Source organism: Bicyclus anynana, chromosome 19, assembly GCF_947172395.1.
Source record: "Bicyclus anynana chromosome 19, ilBicAnyn1.1, whole genome shotgun sequence".
Taxonomy (NCBI): domain Eukaryota; kingdom Metazoa; phylum Arthropoda; class Insecta; order Lepidoptera; family Nymphalidae; genus Bicyclus; species Bicyclus anynana.
Window position 1 is genome coordinate 843,484 of NC_069101.1, and position 18,602 is coordinate 862,085.

The following is an 18,602-nucleotide window of genomic DNA, read 5'->3' on the forward strand; positions in this document are numbered from 1 at the left end:
AAACCTGCATACCTGAGAACTTCCTTAATTCTCTACGTGTGTGGAGTCAGAGCCAGCGTGGTGGATTATTGGCATCAACCCTTTCACTCTGAGAAGAGACTCGTGCTCAGCAGTGAGCCGAAAATCGGTTGCTGAAAATTAATGAAAAAAGTAGATATCGTACTTAATAAATTACGGTGGTAGCATGCAGGTACTCTCACGTCCATCGTGTAAGAATTTGTAAACTATGTAACTAGGTACTAGAAAGTATATACATATGATTAGGTACCAATATTTATGATACGAGGTACGTCTGACCATCGCAGGCTGATGTTTATACTAGCCGACGCCCCACAGTTTCACCCGCGTAGTTCCTGTACCCGTGAGAATACGGAGATAAAATGTAGCCTATACCTATGACATTCACAAAAAATGTGACTTTCTACTTGTAGGTAAAAGAATTTTCAGAATCGATTCAGTTGATCCATAGATTACCCCCCTACAATACCACAAACTATATACCCCTATATAATACCTATTAGTTTAATAAGATAAAAGTAACGTTTTAGATTGAAATGCGATGCTATAGGCTATAAATAAATCTGTAAGACTGACATAACTAAGAAATAAATAAGTGCTTAAGCTAAGCTGTTTATCTGTTTTGTAACACGAGAATTTTCTTCCCATATCTATTTTACAAACATTTTTTTATATTATTTCAATGAAAGCCACCCAAGCCATGTATCCGTAATATTCCAATGGATACGTCCTCTGCCACCGATTCCGGAGGGTGTAGGTTCGAATCCGGTCCGGGGCATGCACCTCCAATATTTCAGTTGTGTGCATTTTAAGAAATTAAATATCACATGTCTTAAACGGTGAAGGAAAACATCGTGAGGAAACCTGCACACCAGAGAATTTCTTAATTCTCTGCCTGTGTGAAGTCTGCCAATCCGCATTAAGCCAGCGTGGTGGACTATTGGCCTGACCCCTCTCATTCTGAGAGGAGACTCGAGCTCAGCAGTGAGCCGTATATGGGTTGATAACGAATGAAAGCCAAGACAACAATGATAAATGCATTCACGATTCAAGGATTCTTTTCTTTTCAATCTTTCAGTATTGCATTGATACAGAATCCTCATGGTGAGAGCACGTGAGAGTTAAGACTCGCACTTTATTTTATTTTAACACGAAATCTAAATATACCTACTCGATAATGAATCGTGATTTAAATCGCTCAATTTCTATAAACACCCGTTTCTTGTTAACTCCAAATGTTAAGAGACGTACCCAATATCCCGCGCGAAATAACCGCATCAAAAATAAACTAAAAGTTATAGTTTATTTTAAAAGTTATAGTTAACACTAAATCCGCCAATCTAATCGTTGTAATTTCGTCTTCAATCCGCGCTTGCGCTGAAGCCGCGGAATAATTTAATAGCTTAACAAAACAAACGAACAGTCAAATTGAATCGTTAATGTTGTAAATCTGTTGGAGGTTTGAGCTTTATTCCATGTTTAGATCTGTGGGGGGGTTTAATTGAACCAGTGGCGTAGCTTGCCTTGAAGGGGCTCCGTATCAAAGTTAGTTGGGGGCCCTATTGACGATCGGCAAATCCCGAAAATCTCTTGTTTTTCTTTCCTCCGGGAAACATTAAATTAAGTGAAAATGTGGTTTCAATTTTACTAATTTTTGCTTTCCCACTTAAGAGGCCCCTATCGCCCGGGGGCTGTATTATTGATACGACTGATACGACGGTAGCTACGCCCCTGAATTGAACAGAAACTCTCCATCATTGTTAATTATTTTTTATTTTATGACAAGTTAGTTCTTGACTGCAATCTCACCCAGGGTTATTATGTAACTCTGTGTACCATTCAACCAATCACTCACTACATCGTTTTTCATCGTATTTTCGGTGTTGTATTGAACTACCACCCGTCGGTGATGAGTCCAACCGCTCTTATCGTTGAGATATTGAGGCTCTATCGCCCTAATCCTGCCAACCCGCATTTGAGCAGCATGGTGAGTTTAAGCTCCATATCCCCTCTCCTATAGGGAAGCCTAGTCTTAAATATGCTGATAATGATGACTACCTAACTGGTATATAGTTCAACATTTCAATTCCGTGCGCTGGTTCCAATGTTTTGATAGCTCCTAAATTATTGTACGGTTTCGACTGAACACCAGTTGAAGACGCCATTAACCGATCCATTGGGCGATTTCGTGTCGGCTATAATTTAGTTTAACTTTATTCCGATACAACTAACACGCAATGAAAACATTTGGTTTTTTATTCGTTTGTGTTTTGGTAGATACACTTTCGAAGGTTGTGCCAAAGCTAACAGGTCGCTTGACTGCTTGAGTACCTTTCATGGTACTCCTCCATCCATTAGAAAATCATCATCGTCATATCACCCGATAAATGACCACTAAAGGATCCTGAGTCACCTGCATCCAGCGAATTCCTGCGACTCGCTTGATGTCGTCAGTCCACCTGGTGGGAGTTTGACCATCACTGCGCTTTCTAGTGCGGGGTCGTCATTCCAGCACCTTGGGACCCCAACGTTGAGCTTTGTCGGTGACTTTGGTTCTTCTACGGATCTCCTCATTTTAGATCTCTCCTCCGAACAAACTGGATTCCAAGATAGAAAATATACAATCCTACAATGACCTAGCTAGGAATCGAACCCACTCCTCTTTGAGTCCCACTTCTACCAACTGCACCAGAGAGGCCGTCAAACCTTTAGGAATCCCCTAAGCATAGTCTGCGACTCAGGCGGCCAATTCCTCACACAATCGACGCGGCTATTATCTGTGTGCCAAGAGCTGCAAATGGCTCGCACGTGCGGGATTTATGCGCCCGACGCCAGCTTACTACGGCAAGCAAACAAACAGACATATATATGCACGGATTATCGCGTCGACAATCTCATTACATTGATTTGTACACCTTCTTGTGTTTAGTAGGATCTAGAAATATAAATAATTATTCTATGTAAGCAATAACTAATTTGTGGATGAATATCAGTTTAGGACGGGTAAATCGATTAAGAGTCGTGATAGCCCAGTGGATATGACCTCTGCGTAGGTTCGAATCCGGTCCAGAGCATGCGCCGCCGACAGTTGTGTGCATTTTAAGAAATTAAACATTACGTGTCTCAAACGGTGACGGAAAACATCGTGAGGAAACCTGCATACCAGAGAATTTTCTTCATTCTCTGCGTGTGTGAAGTGTACCAATCTGCATTGGGCCAGCGTGGTGGACTATTGGCCTAACCCCTCTCATTCTGAGAGGAGACTCGAGCTCAGCAGTGAGCCGAATATATGGGTTGATAATGAAATCGACAACAAAAGAAACCTTCGTGGTCGGGTTGAAACAACGAATCAGAACCCATTCGGTACTTGGAATATGTATCTAGCTATTTACATAGCTACTTACGAGTAGGAAAATATGTTCTTGTGAAACGTTAAGTAGTTTTCAGTTGGACTGACATCAGAGAGCCGTGAAACACTTTACGATGTCATAAACCATAACTAACAAAACTAACTAAGGCTACTCACACACAGACCATAATATCTATACCTATTTGTATAAACAGGGTGCTGGGGAGTATTTCCCATAACTTAGTTGTCCATAAAATATATGGAAGATGAAAATTGCATCCTAGCAATTACACTATATACCTATATTTAGTATGTACTTAGGTTTAAAGTCTCGTACATAATTACCAGCCTAGTCGAACGTCATACAGGGTCAGGTCTCCCTTTATTTGAGCAGCGTGGTGGGTCTACGCCCCATATCCTACAAGGAGAGAGGCTAAATTGATAAATTTAGTTGTCTGGACTGGTGGTGGACTATTAGCCTAACCCCTGAGAGAAGATTCGTGCTTAACAGGCAGCTGAATATGGGTTGTTATTGTTGGGTACGACGAGAAGCACGACACGCGACAAGACGATTAACCACACTACGACCCTGCCTCCTTCCCTCGCTACTTTCTATACTACTCGTTACCACTCGTCGAGTGTGTGGCAGGCCCATCACGAACAAAGCTGTTTGTGTTTCACCTTGTGAAACACGTGCCAATGGGCTATGGCGCTCTAAACACATCGGCATGTCATAACTTTTTACGATATCACCTACTAAAACACAAATAGAAGACAAAATCATTAATTTGGGAATGTTTTATAACTTACTTTTGTGTATACGGTAACGTATTGATGGCGTTTCGCTTTTTAATTTGATGACAAACTAGATTGCTCCGTTTAGCGGTATGCGTAATAGGTTCCATAGAACATTACGTTTAATAGCTACATATAGGTATATAAGACCAATTCACAGTTTCTCCATTCGCATTAAATTAATTAGCAATTGCCCTTTGACATAGGACTCCCATATCGATATCCAGTTTTCTCTGTCCCTTGCCTTTCTAATCTATTCAGGACTAGCGATCTTCTTGAAAGGATTTTCCCAAAGTTTCACCTGTCTTCCTATATTCCTCTTGCCATCCCATTAGTCATGCATCATTTTTCATTTTCGTTAGTCATTTTACAATGATCTGAATGAATGAGGGAGGTAGACCCCAAGAAGCTGCTTCATTCAGATTGGAGCGCTTAGCATGAAATATTTAACTTAGTAAAGGTCACATTCACCACCATCATGATGATTCTGAGATTTTTTTAGAAAATCCAATATTGTCTGCTTGACCCGGAATCGAACGCAAGATTTCATGATCAAGAGCTGAATAGGTAAACAGCAACCGAGATTGTTTACCTACGTACACTCTGTACTTACGAGATTGTTAACATACGCACTGATATTTTGTGGGCGTGAACATTACACTGATGACGGGTTTAGTTTCCCAGAAAAATTATTAAAAACGTAAACAAAATGTAAATTCCTGCGAGATTCTGTGCACACCCATATCCGGAATGAGACCGGACATAGTCATTTGAGAGGAAATTTATGGGTTTCCTGCCCCCACTTGCTCGATTTAAGGTTAAGCAAACACCAATGTCAATTTATCAACACATTTATTTTTATGACGAAGAATATAAATATCCATTTTCCCAGTTATACTAACTACGATCGTCTTTTAGAAAACTTTTCATGCGCAGTTGCGTGGCTTTATAAATGAATGTTTGTGTCCCAAGGTGTAAAATGGTGATTTTGAACTGAAAAGCGCAGTGTCCGAAATATCCGAAACTAAATCAAAATGACGGCTGGTAGATAAGCCAGATTGGATTCGAAAATTATAAAAATATCTAAAAAGATTATCTGTCTATCACAGACAGCAGTGCCAGATCGCGAAAACCCATTAACGCATCATTTAATTCTATTTCCACTCATCTAAATAGTCGTGACTCGTAGTAATCTCGATTCTCGGCATTGCAGCGTTGTCTTAGCTCAGAAACGCAAGTACACGCATAATTCAAATCAGGCCCTGCTTTGAATGGTTGCCAATATGTAAATAAACCGATCTGCACCCGAAATATGGACCAACTGCAGTATTCGCGCCGTCAGAACTTAAATAACTGCAATATTGCCATTTGATGTATTGCTCAGCTCAGCTTTGCTTTGAGTTTACCTCTCTACTTACAACTAGCTGATAGCTGCTGCAACGAATTTCAAACTGTTACAATGTTCAAATGAGGAGATTCGCAAACGAACCAAAGTCACTGACATAGCTCAGAGAGTCGCGAAGGGAGAGTGGCAATGGGCAGGCCACATAGTTCGAAGAGCCACTGGATGTTGGTAGTCCTAAGGTGCTGGAATAACCGGAAAACGCAGTGTTCCGGAACGGAAAACCGGAAAGCGGGGTCGTCCCCCCGATCAAGGATATCAAACGGGTTGCAGGAGCCGCTGGATGCTGGCGATTAGAGACCGTTGTGCTTGGAGGTCCGTGCAAGAGGCTTATGTCCAGCACTGCACGTCCATCGGCTGATAATGATGATGATGATGATTATGATGATGACAATTCACTCACCTTAAATTTTGTAAAATCCTTTCTTTGTAACACGTAGTTTTACCTATAAGTAATTATTTGATAACGTGAACATGGAATTTGTACGATCCCGCAAGAACTCCCTTAGAAGGCAAAATTTCGAAAATCCTTTTTAAACGGGTGCCTACGTCATACAAATTAGCTATCTGCGTGCCAAATTTTAGCCAAACAAATTCAAAGATGTCCAAAACCGACAATTAGGAACATGCTGCTTCAGTAAATGACGTTTTTAATTGATGCACACAAAAATATCGCAATGGACTTGAACATCTAGAAATAAGATTCAAAACCAGATTTTAAATCAAATTGTAATAGGGAAAAAAGTAGGCGATATCCAACAATGTCCATCGAAACACTTAAACTCTTTAATTTGAAAGCAGAAAAATCACGCACACCTAACGATTTAAGACAAAACACGCCAACTCGTGAGGTGAGAAATGGTGGCTACAAATTATCTGACAGGCTTCCCCGATCTCATTTGTTTATCGCACAATTCTGAATATCCCGCAACTAAAAGCAACGAAGCTTTTAGAGGAGAGATGCTATTTGAATTGGCTTTTTCTTCCTCAGTTCTGGACCAAAAGGTCGATGATGCTTTCATTCGACTTTTATTTTTTAATCTGAAAATCTTTAATTCAATTTTAATTGTTTCTCCTGATAGACTAGACTTATGAGAACTTTGTATTGTACTTAGTTTTTACTTTATTTTGACTAAATCGACTTCTTTAATAAGAACTGTAGACTAAGTTTTATATTTAGATTTATTTATGTTTTTAACCATGCCTATTGTCTGTTCACAATTATTTAATACGGACAAAAAGGTGACAAGCATGAAGTCATCGTTAAGCATTTGTAAATTTTGTGATTGGTACCTAACCATTTTCCTAAAAGGATCAATGATCATACTCACCATCTTCTTCCACTTACATTTATTGTCTCAGTGTCATGTCTAATCGTAGCCTCTCATACATTTATAGATATTTTAATTATTATCTTTGTTGATAAAAAGTAGATGAAAACAATAATAGTATTTTAAAATAGATACAGCCTATATCTTCGTAACATGCAGATATCTACTAGTCTTGTTTGCTAGTGAAGTCCGTAGCTATCCGGCATTTCGCAACACCTCCCAAATGGTGGCCCAGTTTTTGTCTCGGCGTCATGTTTAATTAAATCGTCGGCAGGAATCCGGGATTGTGAACCGGACAAAAGCGACGCGGTTAAAATTAAACAGTTTCGGTGCAATCACATCTATAAAATGCCTACCTACTCACTAAAATACATGAAAATTTTAATGTCGGTTTGAATTTATTTTGGCGCTTGATGTAAGTAAATCGACACCGGAAATTATTTGGCATAACGAAAAATTGAGGAAAATAAGCTTGACAGCCGATTTATGTTTTTGTTTTTGTCATGAGTAATTATGAAAAGGACACACGTTTTAGTTTAGATGTGTAGATGTCTGATTATTTATGGTTAGGTTATGGTTTATCACTCAATCAAGCATTTTAAGGATTAGCATTACATTTCAACATAACTCATATTATTTATCTAATTGTGATAGATGTACCTAAATACCACAATATTATTTAATGTAGGAACGTGGGAATAGAACCTTGTACTTTTCGCATTTGATTTATTCCCGGTACTTCGTATACCTATACATATATCAAATAGAAAATAGTTCAGGGCTATAGACATAAACACTTCAATTTTTAACAAATATTGGTATGTTTGTTTTCATTAATTTGTACAGCAACAGTTCAAAATAATCCTTTGTTCCAGATCTCTAGTTCGGGCCTTCCATCATGAACAAGAAGTCTCATACTAAAAAGAAGGTTAGTTTATGGTTAAGCTGACCAAATACAGGACTTCCGCCCAGCATAAAGCTGAAGCGCTGGTTTTAGTGGGAGCCCTTAAAAGTGTGACATCACGGATATAGGAAGTTCTCTGTAGGCTTTGTTTACTTTGAAAGTGTTAAAATGCGGCATGGACCGCTACATTGTGCGATTGCGTTAATTACGTGATTACAAACTGAAAACTACTTTAAGTGATTACAAACGTAAAGTAATATACCTCCATGCGTTCCTGAGATTTACAAAAACTTTTAAATGAGAGATGAGAACGAAATGAAAGCCTCCAACAATAAGTGTAGTGGAGCTCAGAGATATACCTAGGTAGATAAATTTACCCATTGTGATGAAATTAGAGAGTCAGCAAGTACAGTTATAGCGGTAATACAATTACAGCCCCTTATAAATCCAGACTATTAAATCTTATGAGACAGCGTGAGACCTAACGAAGGTAAGAATATCCGCTGGCACGCAGGCAGTGTTGGCTCGGGCCAGTTGACATGTAATTGATGGCTCTCTATCAACGATGCGGTGCTGCTGTGTCTATTTATTCCGTTTAATGAGACCCACTTTCCACATCGCTGTCGCAACATTGTCATTCGCAAACAGTGGTGTCAATGACTCACAGTGCGCATGCACTTTACAGAAATAAGATGTCTTTTGATGCTTGATTTGTGAAGCAGGTATCGCTATTTATTAGGGATATATTATTTTCAAATTAAAGAAGAACTGTCATGTGTAAGAATACTACTTATTCATTATTATGATCTTGTTGATATTTCATCACAAGACGATTAATCTGACAATGAATATGCACAACTAATTGGGACCTTGTTCATGACAGTATTGTGGAATGTTGAGTCAACCCAAAGAACAGAGACGCTGAAGATGACGGTTCAACCATTATCGTTCAGCGCTATATTACGGGCTTTAACTATGTTCAGATTTCGTTTCACTCACTATGCAGAAAGCTTCAACCAATACCTTTAGAAGCTCTGCTTTCGCTTAATCGGATCAAGGGTCTGACACAGGTCCTCAAACTCCACAAACATTCTTGATAATAGAGATAAACAAAGAGTTGTTTTTAAAACGTTGTTTAAAATCAAAAGCCGTGTAGGTACATAATTAAATAAACGATAAAAATGTTGAATTATTAGCTTTATCAAATTTAACGCGGTTTTCCCGGCGTATTTCCCGTTCCCTTGAGAATACGCTGATAAAACATAGCTGGCACTCACAAATAAAGTGATTTCCTATTAGTAAACCGAGTAGATCCAGAGATTACTACTACAACCGCACAAACTTTACCTCTATACAATATATAGTACGCAAAGATTACGTAGTTGTTGATCAAAGACTGTCAATGTTTAGTTTAGTCAAACTTCAATGTGCATCAGACTTGGCTCCAGTATGAGACGCATTATTCATACGAAGCATAATATTTAGATGAGCACGTCTGATTTAAACGTATGCTTATACCATCCTTAGCCCTTGAGGCGGCAAGTTCATCTATTTCCAGTTGGCACACATTGGCGGGTAGCGGAGCTTGGGGGGAGTCTTTGGAGAGATCAGTTTAAACCCCCTTCCGTGTCTTCTTAATTCTTCCTAATCAAATACAAAATTCATTTATATCAAATAAGCTAGTTTACAAGCACTAATGAAATGTCAACTTTGACTATTCCTAAAAACCCTACCACCAGTTCTTATGTCAGATTTTGCTGCGAAGAGCAGGCAACTAACTCAACAGCTGCACTTCTAAAATCATTGTTTACAATGTTTATTGCCAATACATAAAATAATTGTTATGTGATGATGAAAGCCGATATAATTACCATTATGTTTATTATTATTTTGATATAATATAATTACCATTATATTATCATCGAACTTCACTTTGGTAAGTTCGTTTGATTTTTAATTATTCATTCAATTTATTCATTTTATTCATTTATTTAATGAATTCATCAAGTAAATGAGCTTGGTGTAGGTATTAGATGTGTTTTAGTGTCTAAACTTAATGCATTAGTAGGTCCATAACTGTCTTGGGGATCTTGATAAAGTAACTGTACCCTACAAAATTATAAAATTATATTTTTTGTATTTTTGAGTGGATATAACTAACTTATGCCCGTTTCTAGAAAGATGGGGCAAGTCAATAACGGTTTGATGCATCTGACTTTGAAACGGAACATTGTAGAGTCAATATCTCCTAAGGGTAATCCGGTTTTGGGGTGAAAAGTGCATAGAGGATTTACTGTTGGATCTGGGCTACGTAATCGTTTTGATTTCCGTTTTTCGCGGATAATAGCAAAAAAATAATTACACTACAAGTAATATCAATTATTAAGCCCCCCTCCCATAAAATGCTAGCTCCGTCCATGTTGACAAATGACAAGCGCTAGGTATTGGCTACCGCGAACGATGATTTGTGTGAAATAGTTTCAGTGAATGTTTAACGTAACACATTAATGAATAAATTTCAAGATTTGTGGATTATATTCAAATGAAATGGGCGTACAATAATTAGTGTAAACCTTCATTAATACGTTCGTGAATATCCACGAAATTAATTGTCGAACCAATGCCAAGAAGATGCCTTAAATGATCTATTGATTATTCAGAAGAGTTTGTCTAGGAGAACTACGAGTATTTCAATAGTTACAAAAATCTAGCGTTTTGTATCTAAACTTCAAGAGTCCGTTAATATCTAGGTCTTGGAATAATCATTATTGTCTCGAGTTGCCTTTCCTGATATTCAAATGTTATTATTAACAAAGTTTTCTAAAGTTAGTTGTTGTGTTATTTATTTTTACTACGGGTACTTAATTCGACATCCTCCATTCATCCATTTTAAATGTGGCTTCATTATATTATATTCAGTTATTCAATTCAGCCAAAAAAGCAGAATAAATACTTTGCATAATTATTCTAGTACCAACATGTTCAAGTTTATATCCTTTTCAGACTCAGAGGATGAAACTTAGCTTGTACTAACCATATGTTATTGCATTCAAGATGTATATAAGTGGGCTTTGATTCATAGAGATTATATCTTGCAGTCATATATCTTTACCAATATTATCGAGTTGAAGAGTTTGTTTGGTTGAATGACCTAATCTCGGGAACTACTGGTCCGATATGAAAAATCATTTCAGTGTTAAATAGCTTATTTATCGAGAAAGGCTATATATTATTCCCGTATTCATCCGGAAACGGAAACCACGCAGATGAAACCGCGCGGCGCCAGTTAGTTGATCATAAGATCAGTAACGACAAACTTACTTAATCCGAACTGCACCAAAAATGTATGCTGTAGTTTTTGTTGCTGTATCTTCCTTGGTTCACACCAATATAAATGCCAAACGCTTGTCTGTACACCTTGCTACATGTAAAGCCAAACCGACTTCCGAAAGTAGAAAGACTATACTCGAAATAGGATTGACAAAAAGACCTCGAGTTGGCTCCGTCGTAGCCACTTGGCGGCGTGTCGAACACCGTGTCACGTCGCTTGTCTGTCGTCGTCTGTAATTGCAAGCTATTCATCTGCGATATTGTCTGCGCTTCTGATTGTTGAGACAAACAAGTATACTTACCATTCTTTTAATTAATTATAACGTTGTTGACTATTATTTGATTACTGATTCTATTATGCAGAGAAACTCCAAGCATAGCACCACCTTGCACCATCGCGCGCTGTGGCTTTGAACTGTTTCACTATTTGATAACTTTCGTCTTCATGCTTTTGGATGTATTCTCGTGGACCTCGTCGTTTAATCTTAAAGGGTTTAATTTAAAAGGAAATGAACATTACTGTGTTCTACTCTAAAGGGTATGGTTAGCAGTGGCGTAGCGTGTCCTGTATCAAAATTTCGAGCCCCAATGTGAAGGGTAAAGACTTCGTATAACAGAAAGATGTTTGAAGAACCTGTGTATACAACGTGTCCCAAAATTCAACGATAAGCGGGCGCCAAAAGATTGACCTGCTCATGAGCACTTAAGGAAAAATAATAAATAAAATATACCTAAATTTTTTTTTTAGTTACAAAATAAATTTTAAAATTCTTTGAAAATTTACACCTTGTATGATATTTTGAACTACCGCAGCTACAATTTCTTAAATATGCTTAAGATTTTTTTTGTATCGGAACCTAAGTAGTACTACTATTCACCACAACTCTTAAAAACACCACAATGCCCGCAGTTTTTACACAAAAAAATATCAAAATATTTTTTTTCCCTCAAATTTTTAAAGATTTTTACTTTCAGTCTACTTTGACTCATGGTCTTGCAAAAAAAAGTATGAACACCGCTATGGCAAGTTATTTTCAAAGTTGACGCAACTAATCAAGATTTCAAAATAGTATAATACCCTAGGATAACTAGTCGCAAAAAAAAAATATGCGTACCATTTGTAAACAAGAACTAAATTTCTAAAATGTTTTTGCTCCTAGAAATCACTTTTACTTTATGCACAAAATGATGTGAGTCATACGTTGCAATTTCCTAGAATTTTAATGGAACGAACGATAACATTTAAAAATAAGAGAGAGAGAGAGAGAGAAAGATAGCGATAAGTATACGTTAGAGAGGGATAGACAGATGTTCTTTGTTGAATGACAATGATGCAGGTAAAGAAAATCCTGTTCCCAGCAAGTCAGTACGCTCTGCTCCTTTGTTTACTGCGCAACTTTCCGTATTCAATTGACGTGGCTCTCGTACTAACGACTTTTGGATTTGCATTTTGGACTGGACTTAAGTGATCTGCAAACTGAACTGACCTGGCATTATTTTGGACTGTGCCTGTGTTTTGTGAATTGGACTTTTGGTGTATTTTGGACTGTTTAGCGTTATCATGCCGCAACCATACACGCCGATGGAATACGCTAACATGCATCTCATTTATGGAGAATGTCGGTGCAATGCTAACGCTGCTAGCAGATTGTATCGAGAAAGGTACCCAAACGCTCAAAGATATCCAGATTATCGGGTATTTATGAATGTGCATCAAGCGTTTTCGGAGGGTCGTTTGCCGTCAGCTAGAAGAAACGCTGGAAGACCTAGATCGGAATGCGATGAAGAAGTTCTCAATGAAATAAACATTGATTCAACTACCTCAGTGCGTGCCATAGAAGCAGCTACGGGAATCCCAAAAAGTTCAGCACATCGAATACTAAAACGTCATCGGCTACACCCATATCATTACAGACGTGTACAAACGTTACTATCACGGGACTATCCACTGCGGATCGCATTTTGCCGAGTGATGCTTCAAAAGCATCGGGAAGATCCTCAGTTCTTGGATAAAGTACTATGGTCGGATGAAACAACCTGCAAGAAAGATGGCTATTTAAATCTTCACAACCTACACAGCTGGAGCAATGAGAATCCGCACCTGATGAGAGAAGACAAATCCCAATATCAATTTAAGGTCAACTTATGGACGGGCATTTTAAATGGAAAAGTGATTGGGCCTTTTGAATTACAAGGAAACTTAGATGGGGACAGTTATTTGAACTTTTTACAAAATGATTTGCAAGAATTACTAGAAGACGTCCCCCTAAGCGACCTTCAAAATATGTGGTATCAAAATGATGGTTGCCCAGCTCACTACGCTCGTCCTGTGAGACAATACCTAGACCACGAGTATCCGGGGCGTTGGATCGGGCGACTTGGTCCTATCCTATGGCCACCCCGATCACCCGACCTAAACCCCCTGGATTTCTTTTATTGGGGTTGTCTCAAAGACAGGATCTACGCAAAACCGATTACGACATTGGACGAGCTTCGGCAAAAAATCACTCAGGCTGCGGCACATATCAATGCTAGAAGATATGCGCGAAAAATAAAACGGTCGTTTTTAAGGCGATGTCGTGCCTGTATTAATGCCGGTGGAAAACAATTCGAACATTTACTTTAATGTTGTGTAATTAAAATAACAAACACATTTTTGGAACATAGTAAAATTTATTACTAACAACAAGAACAATTAAGAAATTTGGTTCTTGTTTACAAATGGTACGCATATTTTTTTTTGTGACTAGTTATCCTAGGGTATTATACTATTTTGAAATCTTGATTAGTTGCGTCAACTTTGAAAATAACTTGCCATAGCGGTGTTCATACTTTTTTTTGCAAGACCATGAGTCAAAGTAGACTGAAAGTAAAAATCTTTAAAAATTTGAGGGAAAAAAAATATTTTGATTTTTTTTTGTGTAAAAACTGCGGGCATTGTGGTGTTTTTAAGAGTTGTGGTGAATAGTAGTACTACTTAGGTTCCGATACAAAAAAAATCTTAAGCATATTTAAGAAATTGTAGCTGCGGTAGTTCAAAATATCATACAAGGTGTAAATTTTCAAAGAATTTTAAAATTTATTTTGTAACTAAAAAAAAAATTTAGGTATATTTTTTTTATTATTTTTCCTTAAGTGCTCATGAGCAGGTCAATCTTTTGGCGCCCGCTTATCGTTGAATTTTGAGACACGTTGTATATGGGAATTCATAGGTTCTTCAAACCAAAGGAAATTGAGGATTACATTTTAATGGCGGCACGAGACTGTTATGCTTAGAGGTCCATGCAAGAGGCCTATATCCAGCAGTGGACGTCCATCGGCTGATAATGATGATGAATTTTAGCTTTCACACGTAAGGGTCCCCTGCAGTCCCGGGGTTCCGTATCATTGATACGGCTGATACGACGGTAGCTACCTTCCTGAATTGCAGTCAGCTGATGCATCTTCGCTACAGGTTAATCGATACACGGAAGTTGCTTTGTAGGACAAGTCCCATATTGAATCAAATTGTTAGGCCCTGTGGTGTCACCCGCGTAGTTCCCGTTCCCGGAAGAATACGGGGATAAAATATGGCCTATGACACTTACAAATAACGTGCATGCATCTCCAACTTTTCAGTTGTGTGCATTTTAAGAATTTAAATATAATTTGTCTCAAACGGTGAAGGAAAACATCGTGAGGAAACCTGCATACCAGAAAATTTTCTTAATTCTCTGCGTGTGTGAAGTCTACCAATCTGCATTGGGTCAGCGTGATAGACTATTGGCCTAACCTTTCTCATTCTGAGAGGAGACTCGAGCTCAGCAGTGAGCCGAATATGGGTTGATGATGATGATGATGATGATGATGATGATGATGATGATGATGATGATTATGTGAAGTTTGCACAAAATCGGTCGAGTAGTTCTTCGTTTAGGTATCACATTTTTGTAACAAATGATAGGGTAGGGTGACGGCGGATAGGGTAGGGTAGGGATAGAGAAGAAGTGCATATAACTCAAAGCGAAGCTTGACCAAGTCCGCTAGTAGGATATAAACTATTAAGTATTAATATCTCATCTTTCAGTGCTTCCTGCTAAATATCTGTTCTCGCCTTCGTTAGCGCGTGACAAAGGCGTTGACAACCCGTCATCAAATTCACTTTGAGCAATATCACTGAACTATATATATAACATATATACACTAAAGTATTTTTTAGATAGCATGGGTACGGTGACAGTTCGTTTCACTCTTGAATGTTTGCCGCGATTCACGACAATAGTACCTACGTATTACGAACGTCATAAGGCAACTGTCACCGTAGTCCGTACCTGTTATCTGAAAAACACTTTAACCGTAAACAAAGAAGCGAATATATACATACATATAATAGGGATGATGATAGTTTATTAAACTGTTTATAAATTAAGTGTATGCTAATAGTAAAGCAATTTTGTAAAAGTAACAGGGTATCTGCGATCATTCCTTTCGGAGCTACAGGGATTTAAAAGGTCAATTTTGCGGCGCTGCCGCGGATCTCTGAAAAACGCCCCATACAAAATGGTACGAATTAATGACGTCGTAAGTACATAATGATCGTTAGATTTGTATGAGCGTTTAAACAAAATTACCAATATCTTTGTTATTGGTGCATTTATGTTTATAGTTCATTTATTCAAAAATGACACATTTAATGTAAGGAAGCTAAAATTTCATCTAATTACGATAAAAGATTTTTAATAGATTTGGAAATTTTATAATCTTATTTATTTTGCAAATATCCATATACTCTTTGCTTTAGTTACCCGAATATGTCACAAAAATCACAAATCAGTATGTTCAAACCTAGTCTCCATCCCCATTGATTAACGTAAGCGTTGAACAGAATATAGAATGCATTTTTAGATAACATTACATTTTTGTACCAGTCGAAATATTTGTCAAACGAATCTTTGATGATGCGAAACGAGAATAATGACTCAGGTCGTGTAATAAATGAAATTAAAAGCATTTGAAATGATTCCAAGAGACGAGCGGATGGGAACAATAGTGTCGTTTAGTATTTAAAAACTGTAGTTAACTGACGGTGCCAAGACATTACACGGCTATCAATAGCCTGCGCCTCAGCTCAACACAAGAAATCGTGGCCATTGGAAATTAATTCATACAATCATGTATGTTTTTATCGATGTTTTTAGGGATCCAAAAGGAAAAAACGGAACCCTTATTTTCGTTTTGAGATCTAATAAGGGTTCCGCTTTGTTAAAGGGTTCACTTTGTTGTCTGACCGTCTGTCTTTAAAAATCTTTTATTTCAGGATTGCGTGGAGGTACCAAGTTTTTAGGCCGTATGTCAGCAAATAACCCATATTTCGACACCTGTTACCTGCTTTCAGTTGAACTAGAACTATGAAATTTGGCAGTTACCATCGTTAAAAACCACAACAAAATTCCATGTAGGAAAAATCTCAAAAAAAAATTAATTAAATCTTAAAAAACAAGGTGTGTTAAACTCCGGAAAAGTCCGACAAAACTGCGCAATTAGATTTTGATTATGATCCTATGTAAGGAACCCTGGATGGCTGGGCGAATCCGACTCGCACTTGTCCGGGTTTTTACTAGTAATTTAAATGATTAGCAATCAATCTAATTTGCTAATATTCGCGAAAAAGTGACAGAATGTGAATCAGATTCAACAAAAAACTCTCTATGCTTGTTTCAACCGAAACCTCAGTCTACAACGTTAAGATTCTTAACTCGTTGCATGCAGCAATCATGGAATGAACTTCCACAAAATAATGCCTGGATCTATTCAGTTCTATTAAATACTGTTTTATGTTAATTAGACATCCTTATTTTATAGGAAATGTTGCTCTGTTTGTATGTGATTGTTTTTAAGTTGCGATCAGTTTCACTGTCAATTAATAAATACTTAGCGCAAAGGTCAGCCTGGGTGTCCAAGTCGGAAATGCTACCAGTATTTACTACTTGTACATATGTACCTATAGGTAATTATTAGGATGAGTTAGCTTACGAGTAAGTTTCATGTATTCTTTCTCTTTATGAAAAATAAAGTTGAGTCGGAAAATTAAGCTTTACCTAAGACTTAGACTTATAGCGGCTAGTTTGATTAGAGCCCACAAGCAATTCAGCCGGGTTTTTTTCGTCGAATCGATCATCTAATGAAAATAACAAAATATTAGTGGCTATAAAAATATTAGCTATAAAAATAGGCGGTGTGGTATACAAAAGCTAAATGTAGAGAAAGCAAAGATCAAATAATGTTCAGTCTTTACGAGTTTGTTCCACAAACTGTAAGTGGGAATAGAAACGAAACACATTTTTCTTTTTGGTACATACATATATTATTCATCGATTGGGATGGCGAGTTCTTGGTCATACGGTAAAAAAATACTTATGATATATGCTAGAAGACGAGGAGGAATGGAGAAAGTACTTACACATGCTCAGACCTATTATGATTCGGAGAGACGAAAGAGAACGATTCGAAAAGAAAGAGAGAGAGAAATGACAAATAGAAAGTCAGTACGAAGAAATGCATAGCGGTTCCGTACTGACCGGAAGATAACAGACAAAAAAAAACACTTAAACTATAGAGAATCTGAATCCTTAAAACCTTCCAAAGCCATTATTTTCCAAACGTGATCCAAATAATGTCATTACCTACCTTACATTATTCCATATACGCACTGCAAAGATATGGAATGGCTTCCAGCTTCCATTTTCTCTAACACCTACCAGTGGCGTGCACAAGGATTTCAACTACGTTAGGCACCATAGGTAAAAATTGTATTGTACTAAAACTTGAAAATTCTTCCTTCAATACAGGCTCGTAAAGAATCATCTGGGTATGCAGTGCATTTATGCATCTATGAAGTGCACGCCACTACCTACAACGTAGGTATCTTTAAGTAGAGTGTATATAGACATCTTCCTGATGTGAAGTGGTATTGTTGAGTCTTCGTTACAGTCGCCTCCTCGTCTATAGTCTGGCAAGTTCTTTGATAACACTCCCATGATATGCGGGCGTCGGGCGGAAAGACTGCGCGGGTGTGAAATCCTGCGTGCGGGGAAGTAACGTGTATCAGTCGTGGGTTTTTCATTCATCGCTACACGCCCCCCCGTCCTGCGCGCCATCGGGAGTGTTATGAACGAACTTGCAAAGCTATAGCGAACTATTGCTTCACTTCAACTATTTAGTGGGGGTCAAACAACACTACGCTTTCCGGTGCGGGGTCGTCATTCTTGCACCACCAAAACAAAAAACCCAACTACAACATATTATGCATATCGTCACTACATGTCAAACACTAGGAATTTGTGGAATACAAAAAATACAATTATTGAAATAACCCCGGACAGTCAGTGAGTGTATATGTAGGTATACTGAGCTGTTGTTTTAATATACATACGAGTACATCATACTCACGTCCAATATTTCATATCAAGCGCGTATTATCCGACATTTTACAAT

The 18,602-nt window shown here is 37.9% G+C and overlaps 1 protein-coding gene across 5 annotated transcripts in view; it reads left to right on the plus strand.

The window, feature by feature from the left end:
• LOC112053104 (SET domain-containing protein SmydA-8-like) overlaps nt 1-18,602 on the plus strand; it is a 35,762-nt gene that overhangs the window by 5,556 nt on the left and 11,604 nt on the right. For all 5 annotated transcript variants that reach the window (XM_024092401.2, XM_024092399.2, XM_052887289.1 and 2 more), the window contains exon 2: nt 7,771-7,823. In XM_024092401.2, the coding sequence (XP_023948169.2) occupies nt 7,794-7,823 (30 nt within the window). In that variant the 5' untranslated portion in view covers nt 7,771-7,793. The remainder of the gene's footprint in view (nt 1-7,770; nt 7,824-18,602) is intronic.